At 42.0% G+C, this 20,385-nt stretch overlaps 1 protein-coding gene across 4 annotated transcripts in view; it reads left to right on the top strand.

The window, feature by feature from the left end:
- The window catches only part of LOC126334761 (axin), a 242,049-nt gene extending 231,719 nt beyond the window's left edge, over positions 1–10,330 (top strand). For all 4 annotated transcript variants that reach the window (XM_049997337.1, XM_049997336.1, XM_049997338.1 and 1 more), the window contains one exon: positions 8,313–10,330. In XM_049997337.1, coding sequence (XP_049853294.1) covers positions 8,313–8,439 — 127 coding nt within the window. In that variant the 3' untranslated portion in view covers positions 8,440–10,330. The remainder of the gene's footprint in view (positions 1–8,312) is intronic.
- Positions 10,331–20,385: the final 10,055 nt, after the last annotated feature.

Genomic DNA, 20,385 nt, shown 5'->3' with positions numbered 1-20,385 from the left:
AATCTTTCAACAGATTTCTTTCCCTTAATATTCTGCAGTGTAATGAGAAATTTTCTTCCACATGTAATATCTGTTGTTTCCTCTGCCTGCAGAGAAACAAAAGTGGTAGCATTAGTGTCTTTTTCGGTTCTTCAATGAGAACTTGATACATACAGTCTAAAACTTCATTTTAAATCCTATGTGACATATACTTACATACAGAGGTACTAGAACTGCTTAAGGGGTCATCTAACACATTATCAAGATTTCCTAGAAGAGATAAAAAATCTAAAAAATTGCCAGGGTGAGCTGACTCCCACTTTTCATAGGAGTTCCACTAAACATTAAGCACTCTACTATTCTGTTTAAAGTATGTCTATTCTTCATAAGTAATTAATTATGTTTCTGAATTGGCATTTTATACACGGAATCAATCTGATCAGCAATGTCTTACGTCAAACATTTTATATTTGCAAGCATTTTATAAATGTTGTCCACTTTCTTTGTTTCTCAATTCGTTCACTTAAATGCTTAGATCCTTATAGCTGACTGTTGTCCACAATCCTAGATCACCAAATAACACACAATAGAAACAAAATAATTTTTGTTTCTCTTCATTCACTGTTATCCAAAACTTTTTACAGAATCATGTGTTGCAGAAAGTTCACTTCTTAATCCATTGAGTTGAGGCACCAAGAAATCTGTTGGTTGATATGAACCTAACCACTTGATTTCCAGCTTCTCTTCCATTCTTCCATACTTAATAAATGAAAGGGCTTTATAAGCAAAGTTGATGGGGGTGGGAGCATGTGACAACAGCTACAACTGGGTGCTGAGGGGCCAAGGTGGCTGCCTCCAAACATTATGAAGACTTTTGGACAGGTGGTATGGGTAGGAGAGTGGGAACGCAGCATGGACAGCGGGGTTTGCTGCGGCTTGGGAAAAGAATGGTGTGGGTGGGGTGGTCTGTACACCGGACCCATTGGAGCTGATCCTTAGCTGCACTAGAGCAAGGACTGAGGTGGAGAAAGGTAAGCAGCTGGTCACATCATAGCAACTGCAGTTTTACAAGCTGGGGGTGTGGGGGGGATGAGGATCATCTGCCACTGGCCCCACGTCATGACTGGGGTATGGGGAAAGAGGGGTACACATGCAGTGGCCCATCCACCAGGGCCCGTGCTTGCTGCCTGGCAGTTATGCTCTGGCAAGGGGTGAGGAGGAGAAGGGAAAACCAGTTGGTCACATCACTGTCTCTGCAGGCTAGGAGTGTGGGGGAGTACAGGGGTAGGGCCACCTGCTGCTGGCCCTCGGCTTACGATGCATAGGATGTGGAAAGAAAAACTTGTGCATCACTGCAGAATGATACACTTTGTGTGTGTCTGCAACAGAGAGAACCTGGCCTGATTATGTGAGATTTCTGTCAGTTATACTAAGCCACACTCATGTCATATGGGAACTGTTTGATTTAAAACTGGAGAAAATATATCACAAATTTTTTTAGAATGTGCCATTCCTGCTTCTCCTATCGTGTGCAGTTACTCGCAGTCTGGTCGTGGCAGCCAGAGACAGTGATCATGTGTGCCTGTCTGTGGCTAAACATCTCTGCTGCGTGGCGAATGACAATCATCCTTTTCATAGCATTGTCATTGAATATTTTAATTCATAGATGCATCTTATAACTGCAACTTACAGAAGAGGTATAGACTCCACAGCCTTCAAAGAGTGCTATCATCCACATCTCCTGTTTCACTGTCATTTTCACTGTCTTTCACTTATTTAATTGAAGCCATGTCTCCAGAACTGTTATCTTCTTTGCTATAGTGAATGAACAAACCACATCTCTTCTTTTATAAATCATTACAGGTTTAATCTGCCTAGTAGATCAGATGATGCACTGCAAGAAGCATTTTGTTAACTTTCGTCAACATTGGTATGAACGATATACGTTACATAAAGATGAGCTTCATCAGTGTATTCCAGTTTATTATACTGTATATGAAAGTCTGTTATCCAGTGTTTGCAGAATGATATGGTGGAGTGGTTAAGAGATGAGGCTTTTAAGGTTTTAAACACCTCTTTGCCCCAAATGTATGGCTTTGCTGATTTAGGTTTCCTTGTATTCCCTAAACAACTAGAAGCCAGGGGCAGCTGTCTTCGTTTCCAATCTAAGCTTATACTGAATTCCTGATGACCTCATTGTTACTTTGATGTATGTTGTAGCAAACATAGATGACAGTACTACAGTTTTACTTATGGAAGAGTCAGAGTAGTTACTACAGCACACACAAAATACTAGTTCAGATCATTAAAACTCTTTAATATTGAACACTAATGTAAGCAGTCCATCTCCACATGAGTGACAATATATATTTATGGTAACGTTGCAGAACATAGCAACTATGTATTACTTCTAGTAGTGCTGGATGACAGTCACATATCACTGTTCATTTAACTATAAACTTCATTACACAGTTCCGACTAGTGATATTAACTAGAGCTCTGACATAAGTAGACTTCCAGCAGTGGCACTGCTCAGAACCTCTTGATGGTGTGTCTCGGCTGACGTCTCTGATTCGTGGTTGTGTCTGGCGGTAGCTGCCTTTTGCTTGTGGCTCCATCGAGGGTTACTAACTTTAACCTGGGACCTCGGATGGCGCCACATTTCTCCTTCCCAGACCCCACCCACAAACTTTATTTGTGTAGTGCTGGTTCACTTGATGATGCCAGGGTGGAGAGAGGGAGGACTGAACTTCAGACATCGACGAGGAGACAGGGACTTAAGTGATGGCCAATACCAGCTCCCTGTCTGCACCCTGGTATTCACCTTGCAAGTGACCAGTAACACCACCCGAAAAACCGGCCACAGAGTGCACACTCGCATCCAGGGACTAGATGCTGTGGTGTGTAGGTGTTGCAGCCCAGAGGAACCTTGAAAGACATAAGACGAATGACCCAAAGGTAGAGTGAGAACACTGTTTCTTGCCACAAACTCTCATCCTGCCGAACAAACTCTATCTGCAATGGCTGCAGAAGATGCAGTATGGCAAGGTGATGACAATTAAACATTCAAATGAATCATACAGTGTCACCGTTGTACTGAGCCTCAGAACTTTGAAAATTGTTGGACGTGATCTGTGGTCTGCTGTCCAAGACAAGGATCTCGAGAAGGCATTTGACACAAAAAGGAGAGGACAAAGCCGAGACAGTACTAGCAAATGTGGTGGATGTCATGGGGATCACAAAGGGAAATTTTCTGTGCACGTCTGCCACCAACCACCGTCATGTGTTCCAGAATGGAGCCGCAAAATCAATGTGTGTGCATTGCCAACATGGCCATGAAAAAAGTATTGCAGCAGAGCGGAGTGGCTCCACACAAATAATACTACAACAGGTCATTTGTTGAATTTGGGCAGGTTGCCTTGCCAATTACAATGACATTGGGCAGGTTGCTTTGTGCAGACCTGCCCCAATGACCGTGATGCAACAGTGACAAAACTTCCAGTTAGTGGGAATGAAGAATCTCAACCTGTGTATTTTCATTCTCAGTATGCAGCAGTAGAGCACCTGACTACATGGATGTGGCAAGATGATGCGAATAGTAGCGATGTGCCACCGGATGGGCAACTTCTTTCAAACTACATGCCCACCCATGGCATATGTATTGCAGAACCATCTGAAGAGCTGGGGTGGAACAGTTGCTACAATAATATATCTAAAGTCAAGAGGAAAATGTTGGAGAATTTCAATATCTTAGGTATCAATTTGATAACGATTCCTCAGCCTGCAGGCTTTCTCGGTGTGTTTCAGCTATGAAATCTTCTTGGGTTATCAACCGAGTGACATCGTCACCTTGTTGCAATGTCTCAATGGATTTGATTGGTACGGAATCCATTGAAATGTTGCGACAAAACGAGATGACACCACTGAGAAGATTTCGCGTGATGATGATGGGTGTGGTATTCATTGAAAAGTTGTGACAAGATGATGATGCCACTCAGCTGATAACCCAAGGAGATTTCATAGATGATTCCTCAGACAAATCAAACATCATGTTAGGACCGGCCAGTAACAAAGACGACAAGTCTGCATTTGAATGTTGTGCAGTGGGCATGTACAGCAAATTGTACTGATAATCAGAAGTAAAAGAGCCCAGTGTTACAAATTTTGCACTGTCCACAGTGAGACAGACTTGAGCAAAGCCGTTAAAGGCCAGTGATCTGTAATCAAATAGAACTTTCAACCATACAAATATTGATAGAACTTGGTAACACCATAGATAGTGGTGAGTGCCTGTTTTTCAAGTTGATTGTAATTGCACTGTGCGTTGTTGAACATTTTCAAGGCAAATGTAGTGTACATGTCAGACGAACCAGTTCTGTGGGAGAAACATTTCCAGCCCTGTAAGAAGCTGCATCCATAGCTAAACCAACAGGCTTCGCTGGATCAAAATGAATCGGACAAAAATGACTTCTGGTTGTTAACTGCTGAAATGTCTCACGACATTCTTCGAACCACACAAAGAGAACACCTTTCAGATGCAACTTGTTCAGTGGAGCACTAATTTGCACAGCATTTGCAGTAAACTTGATGTAATATCTTAATTTCTTCGTGATGTTTCCTTTATGTTACAGGGTTCAGCAATTCTTTAATTGCAGCAAGTGTTAATGAGCTGGATGAATTCTCTGTGCATTAACATTTTGTGACAACTAAGAAGAACATTGGGCCCAGGAAACCTGCCATTTATGATGTTTTTTAAAGTGTTCGTGGCAGATGTGTAACTGATGTATCTTCATGCTAAAAAAGGGCCAAGCTTCAAGATTTATTTTTCATATTTACACCAGTTCTTTGATAGATTACAAATTTTAAAATATGATGTCAGAAAGTATAATTATTTTCCCAAGAAAAAATTTCTTGCTCACTTGACAACATGACATACACTCCTGGAAATTGAAATAAGAACACCGTGAATTCATTGTCCCAGGAAGGGGAAACTTTATTGACACATTCCTGGGGTCAGATACATCACATGATAACACTGACAGAACCACAGGCACATAGACACAGGCAACAGAGCATGCACAATGTCGGCACTAGTATAGTGTATATCCACCTTTCGCAGCAATGCAGGCTGCTATTCTCCCATGGAGACGATCGTAGAGATGCTGGATGTAGTCCTGTGGAATGGCTTGCCATGCCATTCCCACCTGGCGCCTCAGTCGGACCAGCGATCGTGCTGGACGTGCAGACCGCGTGAGACGACGCTTCATCCAGTCCCAAACATGCTCAATGGGGGACAGATCCGGAGATCTTGCTGGCCAGGGTAGTTGACTTACACCTTCTAGAGCACGTTGGGTGGCACGGGATACATGCGGACGTGCATTGTTATGTTGGAACAGCAAGTTCCCTTGCCGGTCCAGGAGTGGTAGAACGATGGGTTCAATGACGGTTTGGATGTACCGTGCACTATCCAGTATCCCCTCGACGATCACCAGAGGTGTACGGCCAGTGTAGGAGATCGCTCCCCACACCATGATGCCGGGTGTTGGCCCTGTGTGCCTCGGTCGTATGCAGTCCTGATTGTGGCGCTCACCTGAACGGCGCCAAACACGCATACGACCATCATTGGCACCAAGGCAGAAGCGACTCTCATCGCTGAAGACGACACGTCTCCATTCGTCCCTCCATTCACACCTGTCGCGACACCACTGGAGACGGGCTGCACGATGTTGGGGCATGAGCGGAAGACGGCCTAACGGTGTGCGGGACCATAGCCCAGCTTCATGGAGACGGTTGCGAATGGCCCTCGCCGATACCCCAGGAGCAACAGTGTCCCTAATTTGCTGGGAAGTGGCGGTACGGTCCCGTACGGCACTGCGTAGGATCCTATGGTCTTGGCGTGCATCCGTGCGTCGCTGCGGTCCGGTCCCAGGTCGACGGGCACGTGCTCCTTCCGCCGACCACTGGCGACAACATCGATGTACTGTGTTGAGCAATTCGGCGTAACGTCCACCAGGCCTCCCGCATGCCCACCATACGCCCTCGCTCAAAGTCCGTCAACTGCACATACGGTTCACGTCCACGCTTTCGCGGCATGCTACCAGTGTTGAAGACTGCGATGGAGCTCCGTATGCCACTGCAAACTGGCTGACACTGACGGCGGCGGTGCACAAATGCTGCACAGCTAGCGCCATTCGACTGCCAACACTGCGGTTCCTGGTGTGTCCGCTGTGCCGTGCGTGTGATCATTGCTTGTACAGCCCTGTCGCAGTGTCCGGAGCAAGTATGGTGGGTCTGACACACCGTTGTCAATGTGTTTTTTGTTCCATTTCCAGGAGTGTATTTGTAGTAGAATTACAGGAAAATGTGAAACATATAGAGACGTGCACAACATTATGTCATTGTCATCATATGGCTCAGCTCACAACAGCAGCTGTTATGTTCGTTAATGTTTCTTTCAAAATAAGTGTAGAAATTGACAACAGAAGGTACTACCAGTCAGAGCTTAAGTCACAAGATGGCCATACATGTTCTCATACGAAATGAGTCCAATTTTCAAATGATAGGTGGCCTGCATGTCTTAAAAAATTGCAACCCTGTACTCGGGTGCCGTCTTTGTAATACAGTGTTGCAACCCGACCTCTGCTCGGACTTGGTCCCCAAAGTGTAAATCATATGTCATAATTATTCAAGTTCTTTGTGGAAGGAGTGCTTTCTTTGGTTAACCTTTTAGCCATCCTCAGTGGGTGCTTTTGAAACACTCTAAATTTGCAAATGTTCAGCAGGAAGAAGATCCGCATCAAACATATCATCCAGATAGCTGGTACAGGAAAGTACTTTTGCTATTAATTGTTCCAGGAAATGTTGAAAAATAGCAGTATCCTAAGCACTTCTGAATAGTAGCCATTGGAAATGAAACAATCCGAGGTGACTATTGATCATCAAATACCACTTGCACAGCTCATCCAGCGGTAAATGTAAATATGCCACACATAAATCAGTCTTCAAAAAGTATCTGCCCTGTCCCAAATATGTCCATTAATTCGTGAGGCCATGGGAGAGGAAATGAATCCACAACAGTTTGAGGGTTTACCACAACTCTGAAATCAGCACACAGACGTAAACCTCCTGACGGCTTTTTAAGTATAACCTAAGGGGTTGTCCACTGGCTTGCAGGAACAGGCTATATCACCCCACTTTCTTGTTACAGTTCCTGAGCAATCTGTTCACATATAGCACAGTGGCAGGCTTGTAGGAAATAGATGGAGCCTCAAAATCAACTTCAGTTGTTTTTGCAGTACTTAAAAACAACTGACAGAACTGTTATCAGATCCGGACCTGGCAAGTTTTAGATACTAGCGCATGTCTGACTCATTTTCCCTTATTGTGTCACATAATGTAACATCACTATATCTTTGAACGCAAGAACACTTCAACCTGCAGTGTCTTGTTAGCACTGGAAGTTCAGCAATCCACTGTTTTAATGACTGTTCTGGGTTCTTCTTCAGACAAAAACATTCAAATCTTGCCACAGTGACATGAATCTGTGCCTCGTAATGCTCATCGATTTTTCTAAAGAGTTCCGTTTAATAAATGTCTTCAGACAAGAGTTGGGAAATATCTATAAACACAACATAATTATGCTGTACCTTTAACGTGTGTGCAGTAATGTGGGCTTCCACTTGAGTGCAATCTTTGGATCAGTCTTCTCTGTTGCTGTTAAACTGGCAAAATTTAGGCTCACTAACCAGTTGTGGTACTGCTTCTTGCCACAGTAACTTGGTCATTTGTTGGACACCGAGCAGCACTAGTACTACAATCTTTAACTATAAACTTTGGTACACAGTTCTGCCTAGTGATGCTAGCTCAGTGCCAGATCTGAGCTATCATGATGCTGCTGTTGTAGTTGGCTATCGCAGGGTGAGGTGAGCGGTGTTGTGCTCTAACGTTAATAGACTTGTAGCAGTAGCATACAGAATCTCTTGAGGACACTTCTTAGATGACATCTCTTATTTGTGGCTGGGTTTGACAGTGACTGTCTGTAGCTTGTGGTTCCTTCACGAGAAATCAGCTGGGACCTAACTCATCGGATGACGTTTGTCGGTTATATTGACAGTAATTTCAAACCTTGCTTTCATTTGTCTGGAACTAGCTGCGCACCACAGGTGTTCGATCAGTGTGTTTATATATTTCTGGTCACTTATTACAGTGTCTGAAGGTGGAAATAATTTTAGATTTGGTTTTAGTAAACCATATCAAGTTACATAGTGGTTTCCTAAAAGCAAAAAAGCATTTATGTCCATTGTGCATACAAGTAATTCAGTATTCTTTTCCAGGTATTTCTTTAAGACGGAGTGTGAAGATCTGGACATGAAAGTCATTCAGGAGGAAATCATGGATGATAATGACATCCTTCCATTGTGGGAAGGGAAAGTGATGGCTCAGGTGAAGCCAGTAGAGTGAGCCATATGACAAATTAAGGCATGGAAGGCTGTTTTTCTCTGTGTTTGGGGGATTTTTATCATCATCACATGTATACATTGCTGTCATTCATTTGACTTGCAGCCAACAGGTTACTGACTTATACATATTATGTGATCTCATCTTCCTTTGTTTTAACAATATGTTGCAGTGTGTATCATTTGTACCATAAGTGAAATACCAAATAGTACAATATTACTTTTGATTCAGACATGAGCCTTCATTGCCTTAATATTGGCCCATTGTCCTTTGTGTTCCATGTGGACTTATCGTGTGAAGCTTGTGCCTTGTCATTAAGTACTTTATGTATAAAAAAGAAGTTAGTGTTCCTGTAATAATATGAGCTAAAAAATAATTTTTGAAAATTATGGATTGCAAAGAGACAGTTGTGATGTCTAGTGTTTTGTTGATGCTTTGAATGTGTGCTTATTTTATGGTGTACCAGATGGAATGGCCATTGTGTCCCAAGAACATTTTATGAATGGCCATATTGAAGAGTGTGTAAACATGTACTGGGACATTAGTCTGTCTTAACTTCGTTTTGGCTGAATGGCAGCTTCTGTTGGAAGAAAAGCACACAAATTAAGAATGTTGTGTGAAACGTTGTAATTATTTCTATATCATATAGGTATAAGAATTTAAAATACCTCATACTGTTTGCACGTTGAAGTATTTGTGCAACTGTTTTTTTTTTTAATTATTGTTACATTACTGTACCCTTCCTTCAAACCTGAACATTCTTGTACTACTTCAGTTACAGTTTAGATACTGATTTTAACACTTGTTTTCCAGGCCTACACTTCATTTATTCCTTTTGATTTGGAGAATTTATTAGAAAATATTCAGTTGATTTCAATACCTTTTGTTGGTAAATCTGTGGCACAGTTTATATTCCTAAGCCTGATCCATTTATTAAGGTCTCTTGGCAAAAAAGTGCGGCACTAACATTTGTCTAAAGTTGAAATTAAGAAAATTATAGTAAACAGGCTATCAAAAGGCGTCACTGACTCTATTTTTATGCCACACGTCATTACTACCGTTAAGTTTTGAAGCAGTGCACCTTTGAGAATTATATTAATGAATATAACAGGACATTTGAGACAGTTGTAGACAGCTATTTTTTTAAATGAAATAAATTTTATACTTTGATACATTTGTTGAGTGTGGTAGGTGGTCAAGAGATCAGCAGATGCAGTTCATTTCATTGTATATTCATCAAGACATAGTAAATATTGCAGTTTGCTCTTATGATGTTTCTCAGACTTCAAGAACAAATGTTAGTGCATTGAGATGTACATTCTGGTGTTAATAACTGTCAGAAATTTGCTCACTGTTGTACTTAAGTATGTACTGTCTGTCTGAATGAGCTGGTCTGCGAAACATAAGAAATTACTATTCCATGACACTGAATTTTTTTAATGTGTTTTTAAAAAATGCTATATTTAAAAGAAATTTTGATTAAAGCATTTAAATGTGAATGGAGTGCATTCCATGCACGAAGCAAAGTGTATTGCATATTGCAATAAGTAAGAGCTGATGTGTACATTTAATAGAATATCTGTTCATGAAGTTCTCAGTAATTTATACATGGTGCAAAAGTTAATACTGTCTAAAAGCTTAATACACGAGTTTCGTATACTGCTGGAATCCATCAGATGTAGTTTGCAGCAGTAAAAGATGTTTCCATTAACATTTTACTACTTCTAAATATGTTTCTTTCTGACACAATAAAGACACCTCCAGGTGAGTCAGTATAATGGCAGTAGACATCAACAAAAAAAAATTCACTAATATTTCAAGACTGGAACTGCACTGAAGTAGAATTGATGAAATACAAATTTGTGTACAAATAAAGACACTCCCTCCATGGTAACACTGCATTAGCAATTACGTTTCTCAATAACTTCCCTTTTTTATCATATTACTGTATTTGTGATTTTGAAGAGTGACATTGCAGAAGCACAGGCTGTTAATTATGCCTATATTAGCAAATCCAGGTGTCTGAAACCTTCAAAGCTAGTGTTAAATATTGAAAATGTTTTCAGAAACATTACTGTATGTATTGAAAGCAAGCCATCTTCTGAAAGTGAAAGTTAGTTGTGTTCCTTTCTCGTGGTGCAAATGTTTTAGTGCCAGAAAATTCGAAAATAACTATCACTAAACCAATTAAGATATGAAGACAAACATGCAACTACACTTGGAACATATTTGCCACCTCCATCTGATAGTGCATTTTTTCAGGAACGATTGTTTAAGTTATTAGTCTCATTATCGATTTATCAGGGAGTGGCCCACTGACAAGTTAAATACTTTGCTTTTACAATATTAACTATTTATGAACAGTTTACGACAACAATTGTATCGGATCTGGTTTCTGGAAGAGGAGAGCCTTTACAGTTCAGTACCAGTAACAATGATTCTCCTTTGTAAGGGAAAGAAAGATTGCTACTTAGCATAAAGATGACACTTTAAGTTGCAGATAGGCACGATTAGAAAGACACTTACACATATAGATTTCAGCCACAGCCTTCGTCAGAAAAGTAAAAAGAAACACATACACAGTCATTCATACAAGCAACCACACCTCACGCACATGACTGCCATCTGAGACAGCATGGCCCAACTTTTTGAAACGTAATTTAAAGGCCTCAATGACCGAAAGCTGTAATTGTATGAATCTTTTTGTTGTGCTTATCGCGACTCGGCATCTCCGCTACATGGTGAGTAGCAACTTTCCTTCTTCCTTCTCTGGTATTGTTACATTCCATCCTTGATTTTCCATTGTTTGATTTGTTGTTCTTTTAAAGCAGTGTTTTGTGGGGTACATTATACACCGAAGAGCCAAAGAAAGTGGTACACTTGCCTAATACGGTGTTGGGTCCCCACGAGGGAGCAGAAGTGGCATGGGCTCGACTAATGTCTGAAGTATTGCTTGAGGGAATTGGAGTATGAGGGAGTGGAGATCTCTTCTGAACAGCACATTGCAAGGCATCCCTGATACGCTCAATAATGTTCATGTCTGGGGAGGTTGGTGGCCTGTGGAAGTGTTAACTGAGAAGTGTGTTCGTGAACCCACTCTGTAGTAATTCTGAACATATGGGCATTGCATTGTCCTGCTGGAGTTGCCCAAGTCCATTGCAATCCACAATGGGCATGAATGGATGGAGGTGATCAGACAGGATCCTTACATATGTGTCACTTGTCGGAGTCGTATCTAGATGTATCAGAGGTACCATATCATTCCAGCTGCACATGCCCCAGAACATTACAGTGTCTCCACCAGATTGAACAGCCTCCTGCCGACACACAGGGTCCATGGATTCATGAGGTTGTCTCCATACCTGTAAACGTCCATCCGCTCGATACAATCTGAAACGAGACTCGTCTGACCAGGCAACATGGTTCCAGTCATCAACATTCCAGTGTTGGTGGTATTGGGCACAGGGTAAGGCGTAAAGCTTTGTGCTGTGCAGTCGTCAAGTATACACGAGCTGGCCTTCGCATACTGACACTTGTTGATGGCCACGCATTGAAATCTGCAGCAATTTGTGGAAGGGATGCGTTTCTGTCATATTGAATGATTCTCTTCAGTCGTCATTGATCCCATTCTTACAGGTTCTTTTTCTGGCTGCAGCGATGTTGGAGATTTGATGTTTTACCAGATTCCTGATATTCACAGTACACTCGTTAAAGGGTCATACGGGAAAATCCCCACTTCATCGCTGCCTTGGAGATTCTCTACTTCATCACTTGTGTGCCGACTATAACACCATGTTCAAACTCACTTAAATCTTGATAACCTGCCATTGTAGCAGCACTAACCGATCTAACAATTGCGCAATTCACTTGTTGTCTTACGTAGGTGTTGCCGACCTCAGTACTATATGATGCCTGCTTACGTATCTCTGCATTTGAATATGCGTGCCTATACCAGTTTCGTTGACACTTCAATGTATTTCACTGAATAGCCATATGTTTAATAAGCAACAATTAAAAATTTAGAAACTTGTAAAGCATGTTCACCGTAAGTTTAGAAATTATACTGCAACATTTGTTGTAATGTATTTTTCTTACAATTTACTCATCTTCTGGTCTGGTTTCTTCCTTCAGAATCAGCTTTTTATAATTCTATGGTAATGTGAGGTCCTTGGTGAAATATCAAAAATGGAGGAATAAAAGTAACATCTCACCATATAGTTGTGTAAGATTGTCGATGGGCATGTAAAAAAAGACTGAGAATGCTGCTGAGCTTCCAGACGAATCATCCTTCACCGCCACACACACGCACACAAGTTCGTTGGATATATAATAAGGACTTGTGATACTTAAAAATGTATTCATAGAGCAACTGTAACAGGTAACATCAAAGATGAAATTGCAGTACTAGCTGCTTTTGCTCATAATTCCTGTGCATACGCCTGAGACATTTTGTGGCTGTTTGGAATTGCTCACACAAAAGTTTGGGTGATCCTGCATCATCACAAATACCTTTCCTACCACATCTCCATGTGTCAAGAACTTCATAGGAATGATTTTCACCGGTGGGTGTGGTTTTACAATTGAGCACTTGTGCAAATACAAAGAGATCCAAAATTCTTTTGTCAGGCAACGTTATGAATCCTGGTGAAGTTAACTAACATAAGATGCATTACTGGAGTGTGGAACACATGCACTGGATACTTGAGGTCCTTGGTCTGTTAACATTTGGGTTAATGTCCTAAGGGACAAGCTAATCGGCCTCCTTCTCTTAGAAGGCACACTGAATGGGTAAAGATATCATAAGTTGAAACTTCCTGGCAGATTAAAACTGTGTGCCGGATGGAGACTCGAAATCAGGACCTTTGCCTTTCGCCGGCAAGTGCTCTACCAGTTGGAGTCTCAGTCCGGCACATAGTTTTAATCTGCCAGGAAGTTTCATGTCAGCGCACACTCCGCTGCAGAGTGAAAATCTCATTTTGTATATCATAAGTTATTGCAAGATGAACTACCCATTCTGTTGGAAGATGTACCCTTCATAGTGTGACAGAACATATGGTTGCAATATAATAGTTATCGAACTTATGCTGCAACAGTCAAAGAAACATTGAAGTGTGATTTCACTGGCTGCTGCATCGGTAGAGGTGGTCCAGTTATGTGGCCTGTCAGATCATATGACATTATGTAACCAAATTTTTTCTTGTCACCATATTTTTTCTTGTGGGGTTATCTGAAATAAAGTGTGTGCAGAAGCACCAACTACTCGACAGAAAATACTAGAACATATCAGAAATGTGTAGCACAAACATTGCACCACACATGCTTTTAAGTTGTGTTCTTGCACTCTATGGATGAATTAATAAATATATTTAAGTGTAAAGTAGGCAGTTTGAGCATTTGTTGTAAATTACATTTATGGTTAGAAGCAAGAGACTCTCCTAAATCAAGCACCCCAAAGGTGGGAGGCAAAGTATCAAGTACTCCACCAGAAACAGAAAGCTATTACGTCCAGGTGTTGTTCCTGGTTCACACTAAATGTCGTTTCTAATCAGACATTGAAACGGCTAACCATATTGTACTGTACAACCAAATTTACAAGACTAATGGACATTTCGAACACAAATATCAACTGTTGGAAGACAAATGTTTACATTTACACAATAAATGAAATTTAGAATCAAATTCATAAGTTCTTAATTGCAAAAACAGGCACACTTGGGATTTTGCCAATAACAGCATCATCCAGTACGAATGAACATCGTATACCATGAATGGAAAAGAATATGTATTAGTAAACTGTACAGATTTTTTTGATGTAATATCCAATAAAAATGGAGGGATTCCCATTTGAGAACAGAAAGCCGACCCTCCCCATGCAAGAGGAGTGTTTTGTTTGTGGCCAGTTGTAGCACAATCAGATGTCCCCTTTACTAGTATTAACTTTTCACCTAGAACTTTTTTATTATTATTCATTGTTTGTGAGATAACAAGATGTCTCACATTAAAACAAACAGCTTGTATACACATGAACTGGTTCTCCTAAGGAATTCATCAATAGATTACGAGTTGGTCACCAATAAATCGTTTAGGCTCGTATTTAATGCACTTCATTAGTAATTGAAATTTTTATGACTGCTTGAAAGTTATTGAAAATCTGTGTTCCTGAATAACGGACAGCTTTTTGGACCAAAGTAAATTAGCGACTTTAAATATTTGTGGTGCTCATTCGTATTTCTAATACTCATTCCATGAATTGACCTGTGGGTTTAGAAAAGGAATGTACTTTTACTGACTAGCTGGAGTTGCCCAAGAGAAGGAAAGAAAGAAAGAAAGAGTGAGAATCAGTAATGATGTTGCTGAACAAATGATTGAGCCCAATGTTTTCCAGGAAAATTTAGGTGAACCCTAATTCTTCATGCCACACGAAGCCAGGTACATTTTTACAATGCAGTGAAAGTCAAATGTGGAAATAAGGAATCCAAACTCACTCAGTTGTCGTTGTCGTCGTCGTCGTCGTCGTCGTCGTCGTCGTCTTCGTCTTCGTCTTCTTCAGTCCTGAGACTGGTTTGATATAGCTCTCCATGCTACTCTATCCTGTGCAAGCTTCGTCATCTCCCAGTACCTACTGCAACCTACATCCTTCTGAATCTGTTTAGCGTATTCATCTCTTGGTCTCCCTCTACGATTTTTACCCTCCACACTGCCCTCCAATCCTAAATTGGTGATCCGTTGATGCCTCAGAATGTGTCCTACCAACCGATCCCATCTTCTAGTTAAGTTGTGCCACAAGCTCCTCTTCTCCCCAATCCTATTCAATACCTCCTCATTAGTTATATGATCTACTCACCTAATCTTCAGCATTCTTCTGTGGCACCACATTTCGAAAGCTTCTATTCTCTCATTGTCCAAACTAGTTATCGTCCATGTTTCACTTCCATACCTGGTTACGCTCCATACAAATACTTTCAGAAACGACTTCCTGACACTTAAATCAATACTCGATGTTAACAAATTTCTCTTCTTCAGAAACGCTTTCCTTGCCATTGCCAATCTACATTTTATATCCTCTCTACTTCGACCATCATCAGCTATTTTGCTCCCCAAATAGCTAGACTCCTTTACTACTTTAAGTGGCTCATTTCCTAATCTAATTGCCTCAGCATCACCCGACTTAATTCGACTACATTCCATTATCCTCGTTTTGCTTTTATTCATGTTCATCTCATACCCTAGTTTCAAGACACTGTCCATTCCGTTCAACTGCTCTTCCAAGTCCTTTGCTGTCTATGACAGAATTACGATGTCATCGGCGAACCTCAAAGTTTTTATTTCTTCTCCATGGATTTTAATACCTACTCCAAATTTTTCTTTTGTTTCCTTCACTGCTTGCTCAATATACAGATTGAATAACATCGGGGAGAGGCTACAACCCTGTCTCACTCCCTTCCCAACTACTGCTTCCCTTTCGTGCCCCTCTACTCTTACAACTGCCATCTGGTTTCTGTACAAATTGGAAATAGCCTTTCGCTCCCTGTATTTTACCCCTGCCACCTTCAGAATTTGAAAGAGAGTATTCCAGTCAACATTGTCAAAAGCTTTCTGTAAGTCTACAAATGCTAGAAACGTAGGTTTGCCTTTCCTTAATCTAGCTTCTAAGATAAGTCGTAGGGTCAGTATTGCCTCACGTGTTCCAATATTTCTACGGAATCCAAACTGATCTTGCCCGAGGTCGGCTTCTACCAGTTTTTCAATTCGTCTGTAGAGAATACGCATTAGTATTTTGCATCCGTGACTTATTAAACTGATTGTTTGGTAATTTTCACATCTGTCAGCACCTGCATTCTTTGGGATCGGAATTATTATATTCTTCTTGAAGTCTGGGGGTATTTTGCCCGTCTCATACATTTTGCTCACCAGATGGTAGAGTTTTGTCAGGACTGGCTCTCCCAAGGCCGTCAGTAGATCTAATGGAATGTTGTCTACTACCGGGGCCTTGTTTTGACTCAGGTCTTTCAGTGCTCTGTCAAACTCTTCATGCAGTATCATATCTCCTATTTCATCTTCATCTACATTCTCTTCCATATCCATAGTGTTTAACAGTATGCTGCATAAATGATTCTTCCTCTTGTGAAGTAAATGCTCAGGTTCGTTCAGGTACAGCTTTAATTCTAAGAAATTTAGAACTATGTGCAATCCCATAGACCAATACAGCCTTTTGAGAGAGTAGCATTTTTGCCTTGATATCCTCTGAACACTATTGCCTCACATCATCAGAATAAAGTTTGTACGGGTGACCCACAATCTTCTGTCATGCTCTCTTACCATCATTTATTGTTGCCTAAAAGTTACCTAAAACAATCCAGAAATACTTCATCCTTCTTTAAGTTTTTAATTATACACTCAGAAACATATTTTCATCAGTGAAGAACATTGAACAAACAATGGTCCACACTGGAATGTAGACCATAGTTGCACCCAAAGTTACACATTCTACTTTTATTGCCTGTTTCTCAGATACATCATCAGTAGATAAGCACCAAACTGAAGGTGGCATATGCCAAATAAATTATAAGGTAAATAAAGAAAATTCGTATGAGGTAACTCATACCTAGCTTTAAGTATGGAGGAAAGTAGGATGGCCAAGTTAAAAACAAGCTGGTTTATGTTTTGGATACCATGATGCATTATCAAGCAGGGCTTTGCAGTTTCTTGCTCTGCTGGTAGGGGCAGACCACCTAAATATTCCAGAAGTGATAATAGCACTCAGCTATTACCAAACAGTGCTGTGTGGAGTCTTTGTAACCAATATGGACCATCATTGTGCTTTATCTTAAACCTTTTTTGTTTTAATAGGTAACAAATTACTTTTCACAAAACATGTCAGTGTCCAATACACACAAGAGCATATGATAATTCTTAGGCCATTGTAGCCATGTGCCGTCAAATAAGAAAATCTATTTACAGCACTTATTTACAATGATTGTATTACTGAATTGAATTTGCACAGAAGTCATACTGTACTAATACTTGAATTATTTAATATTATTGGTAAAATATACACATAAACTGGTTCTACTAAGGAAATCATCGGTGAAGCACTTGTTCCCCGCTAAATACTTTAGTCTTCTTTTAAACTGAACTTTGTAGCAATTAACCTTTTTGTGGCTGCTTGCAAGTTATTAAAAATGTGTGTTCCTAAATAATGAATGTACACTCCTGGAAATGGAAAAAAGAACACATTGACACCGGTGTGTCAGACCCACCATACTTGCTCCGGACACTGCGAGAGGACTGTACAAGCAATGATCACATGCACGGCACAGCGGACACACCAGGAACCACGGTGTTGGCCGTCGAATGGCGCTAGCTGCGCAGCATTTGTGCACCGCTGCCGTCAGTGTCAGCCAGTTTGCCGTGGCATACGGAGCTCCATCGCAGTCTTTAACACTGGTAGCATGCCGCGACAGCATGGACGTGAACCGTATGTGCAGTTGACGGACTTTGAGCGAGGGCGTATAGTGGGCATGCGGGAGACCGGGTGGACGTACCACCGAATTGCTCAACACGTGGGGCGTGAGGTCTCCACAGTACATCGATGTTGTCGCCAGTGGTCGGCGGAAGGTGCACGTGCCCGTCGACCTGGGACCGGACCGCAGCGACGCACGGATGCACGCCAAGACCGTAGGATCCTACGCAGTGCCATTGGGGACCGCACCGCCACTTCCCAGCAAATTAGGGACACTGTTGCTCCTGGGGTATCGGCGAGGACCATTCGCAACCGTCTCCATGAAGCTGGGCTATGGTCCCGCACACCGTTAGGCCGTCTTCTGCTCACGCCCCAACATCGTGCAGCCCGCCTCCAGTGGTGTCGCGACAGGCGTGAATGGAGGGACGAATGGAGACGTGTCGTCTTCAGCGATGAGAGTCGCTTCTGCCTTGGTGCCAATGATGGTCGTATGCGTGTTTGGCGCCATGCAGGTGAGCGCCACAATCAGGACTGCATACTACCGAGGCACACAGGGCCAACACCCGGCATCATAGTGTGGGGAGCGATCTCCTACACTGGCCGTACACCTCTGGTGATCGTCGAGGGGACACTGAATAGTGCACGGTACATCCAACCCGTCATCGAACCCATCGTTCTACCGTTCCTAGACCGGCAAGGGAACTTGCTGTTCCAACAGGACAATGCACGTCCGCATGTATCCCAGACCACCCAACGTGCTCTAGAAGGTGTAAGTCAACTACCCTGGCCACCAAGATCTCTGGATCTGTCCCCCATTGAGCATGTTTGGAACTGGATGAAGCGTCGTCTCACGCGGTCTGCACGTCCAGCACGAACGCTGGTCCAACTGAGGCGCCAGGTGGAAATGGCATGGCAAGTCGTTCCACAGGACTACATCCAGCATCTCTACGATCGTCTCCATGGGAGAATAGCAGCCTGCATTGCTGCGAAAGGTGGATATACACTGTACTAGTGCCGACATTGTGCATGCTCTGTTGCCTGTGTCTATGTGCCTGTGGTTCTGTCAGTGTGATCATGTGATGTATCTGACCCCAGGAATGTGTCAATAAAGTTTCCCCTTCCTGGGACAATGAATTCACGGTGTTCTTATTTCAATTTCCAGGAGTGTATTTTGGGAGCAAAATAAGTTATTTAAATCTCTGTGGAGATCTTTCTCATTTCTGATATTGATACCACGAACTGATCTGTTAGTTTGAGAAAGATATATGCATGGTCTAGTCACATTACTCTGACCACTGTCTGTGCCCGATGTCAATATGCAAAAACCACTCAGACGCAGGTAGCAACACTGGCAGTGGAGGGTCTATTAAGTGTGGCAGGGTGATATAGAAAACAGTGTAGTCATTGTTGTAATGCAGAAATAGAGTGATTCCAAAAGGGTATGATCATTCGGTTACAGGTAAAGGATGGATGCATTTTTGAAACAGCTATGTTTGTAAGCTGTTTGCATGCAACCATGGTTAAGAGTACCTTGCATGGCAAAATGGCACTAACCAAAACCAGCACCAAGGCAACAGTTGTGCACTGCTGTCCATAGATTGCAGGTGTGAATAATGGCTGCAGGGATTTGTATGGGCAAACAGATGTGCAATTGTTGAACACCTGACCACTCAGATGAACCACGAGACTACCAACAGTGTCTCCTCAATGACGTTCAGTGATGGTTGCTGCGTATGGACCTCTGCAGAAGGCATTGGTTCATGCACTCGTGCTGACTGCTGTTCAATTGGCGACGAAGGCTGGAACTTGCATGTCAGTACCACAGAGTGGTGACAGGTGGCCTTTTCAGGTAAATTAACTTTTTATGTTCCATTGGACAGATGGCTGTTGACACCTACAAACCTGCAACAGACATTGGTAGGATCCAGGATGGGGGTGGGAGCATTATGGTGTAGGGAATGTTTTTGTGGCATTCCCTGGGCAATCTCGACGTTCTTGCAGGCACAGTGGATCAAGACAAGTGTGCATGTATCCTTTGGGACCATGTCCATTTCCACATGCAGTTTGTTTTTTCTGCAGCATGATGACATCTACCAGAAAGACAATGCAATGTGCCACACAGCTTACAATGCACATGTATGGTTCAAGGAGCACCTGGATGAGTTTCCCCCTTAGTCCCCTACCCAACTAACTTGCCAGTTTTAAACCCAATTGAGATTCTGTGGGATCACCTTGACCAGACTGTTCATGCCATGGCTTTTTGACTGACAAACATTGTGGTGCTGGAGTCAGCACATCTTCACGTTCATGTTGGTACCTTCCCTAATGTCATTGACTCTCATTATTCAGACTTTTGACAGGTGGTTATATTAATGGCACTGGACAATGTATTTTTAATGACAAATTTCATTAAGGAATAAATATTGGAAACCTGTATTTTGCATCCCCAGTCTTCTACACAGACTTCTGTAGGATGTTGTGGTTCA

The sequence above is a fragment of the Schistocerca gregaria genome, chromosome 2 (genome assembly GCF_023897955.1).
Source record: "Schistocerca gregaria isolate iqSchGreg1 chromosome 2, iqSchGreg1.2, whole genome shotgun sequence".
NCBI classification, from domain to species: domain Eukaryota; kingdom Metazoa; phylum Arthropoda; class Insecta; order Orthoptera; family Acrididae; genus Schistocerca; species Schistocerca gregaria.
Note: the sequence above shows the minus strand (reverse complement) of the source record. Positions and strands in the feature narration are given on the sequence as shown.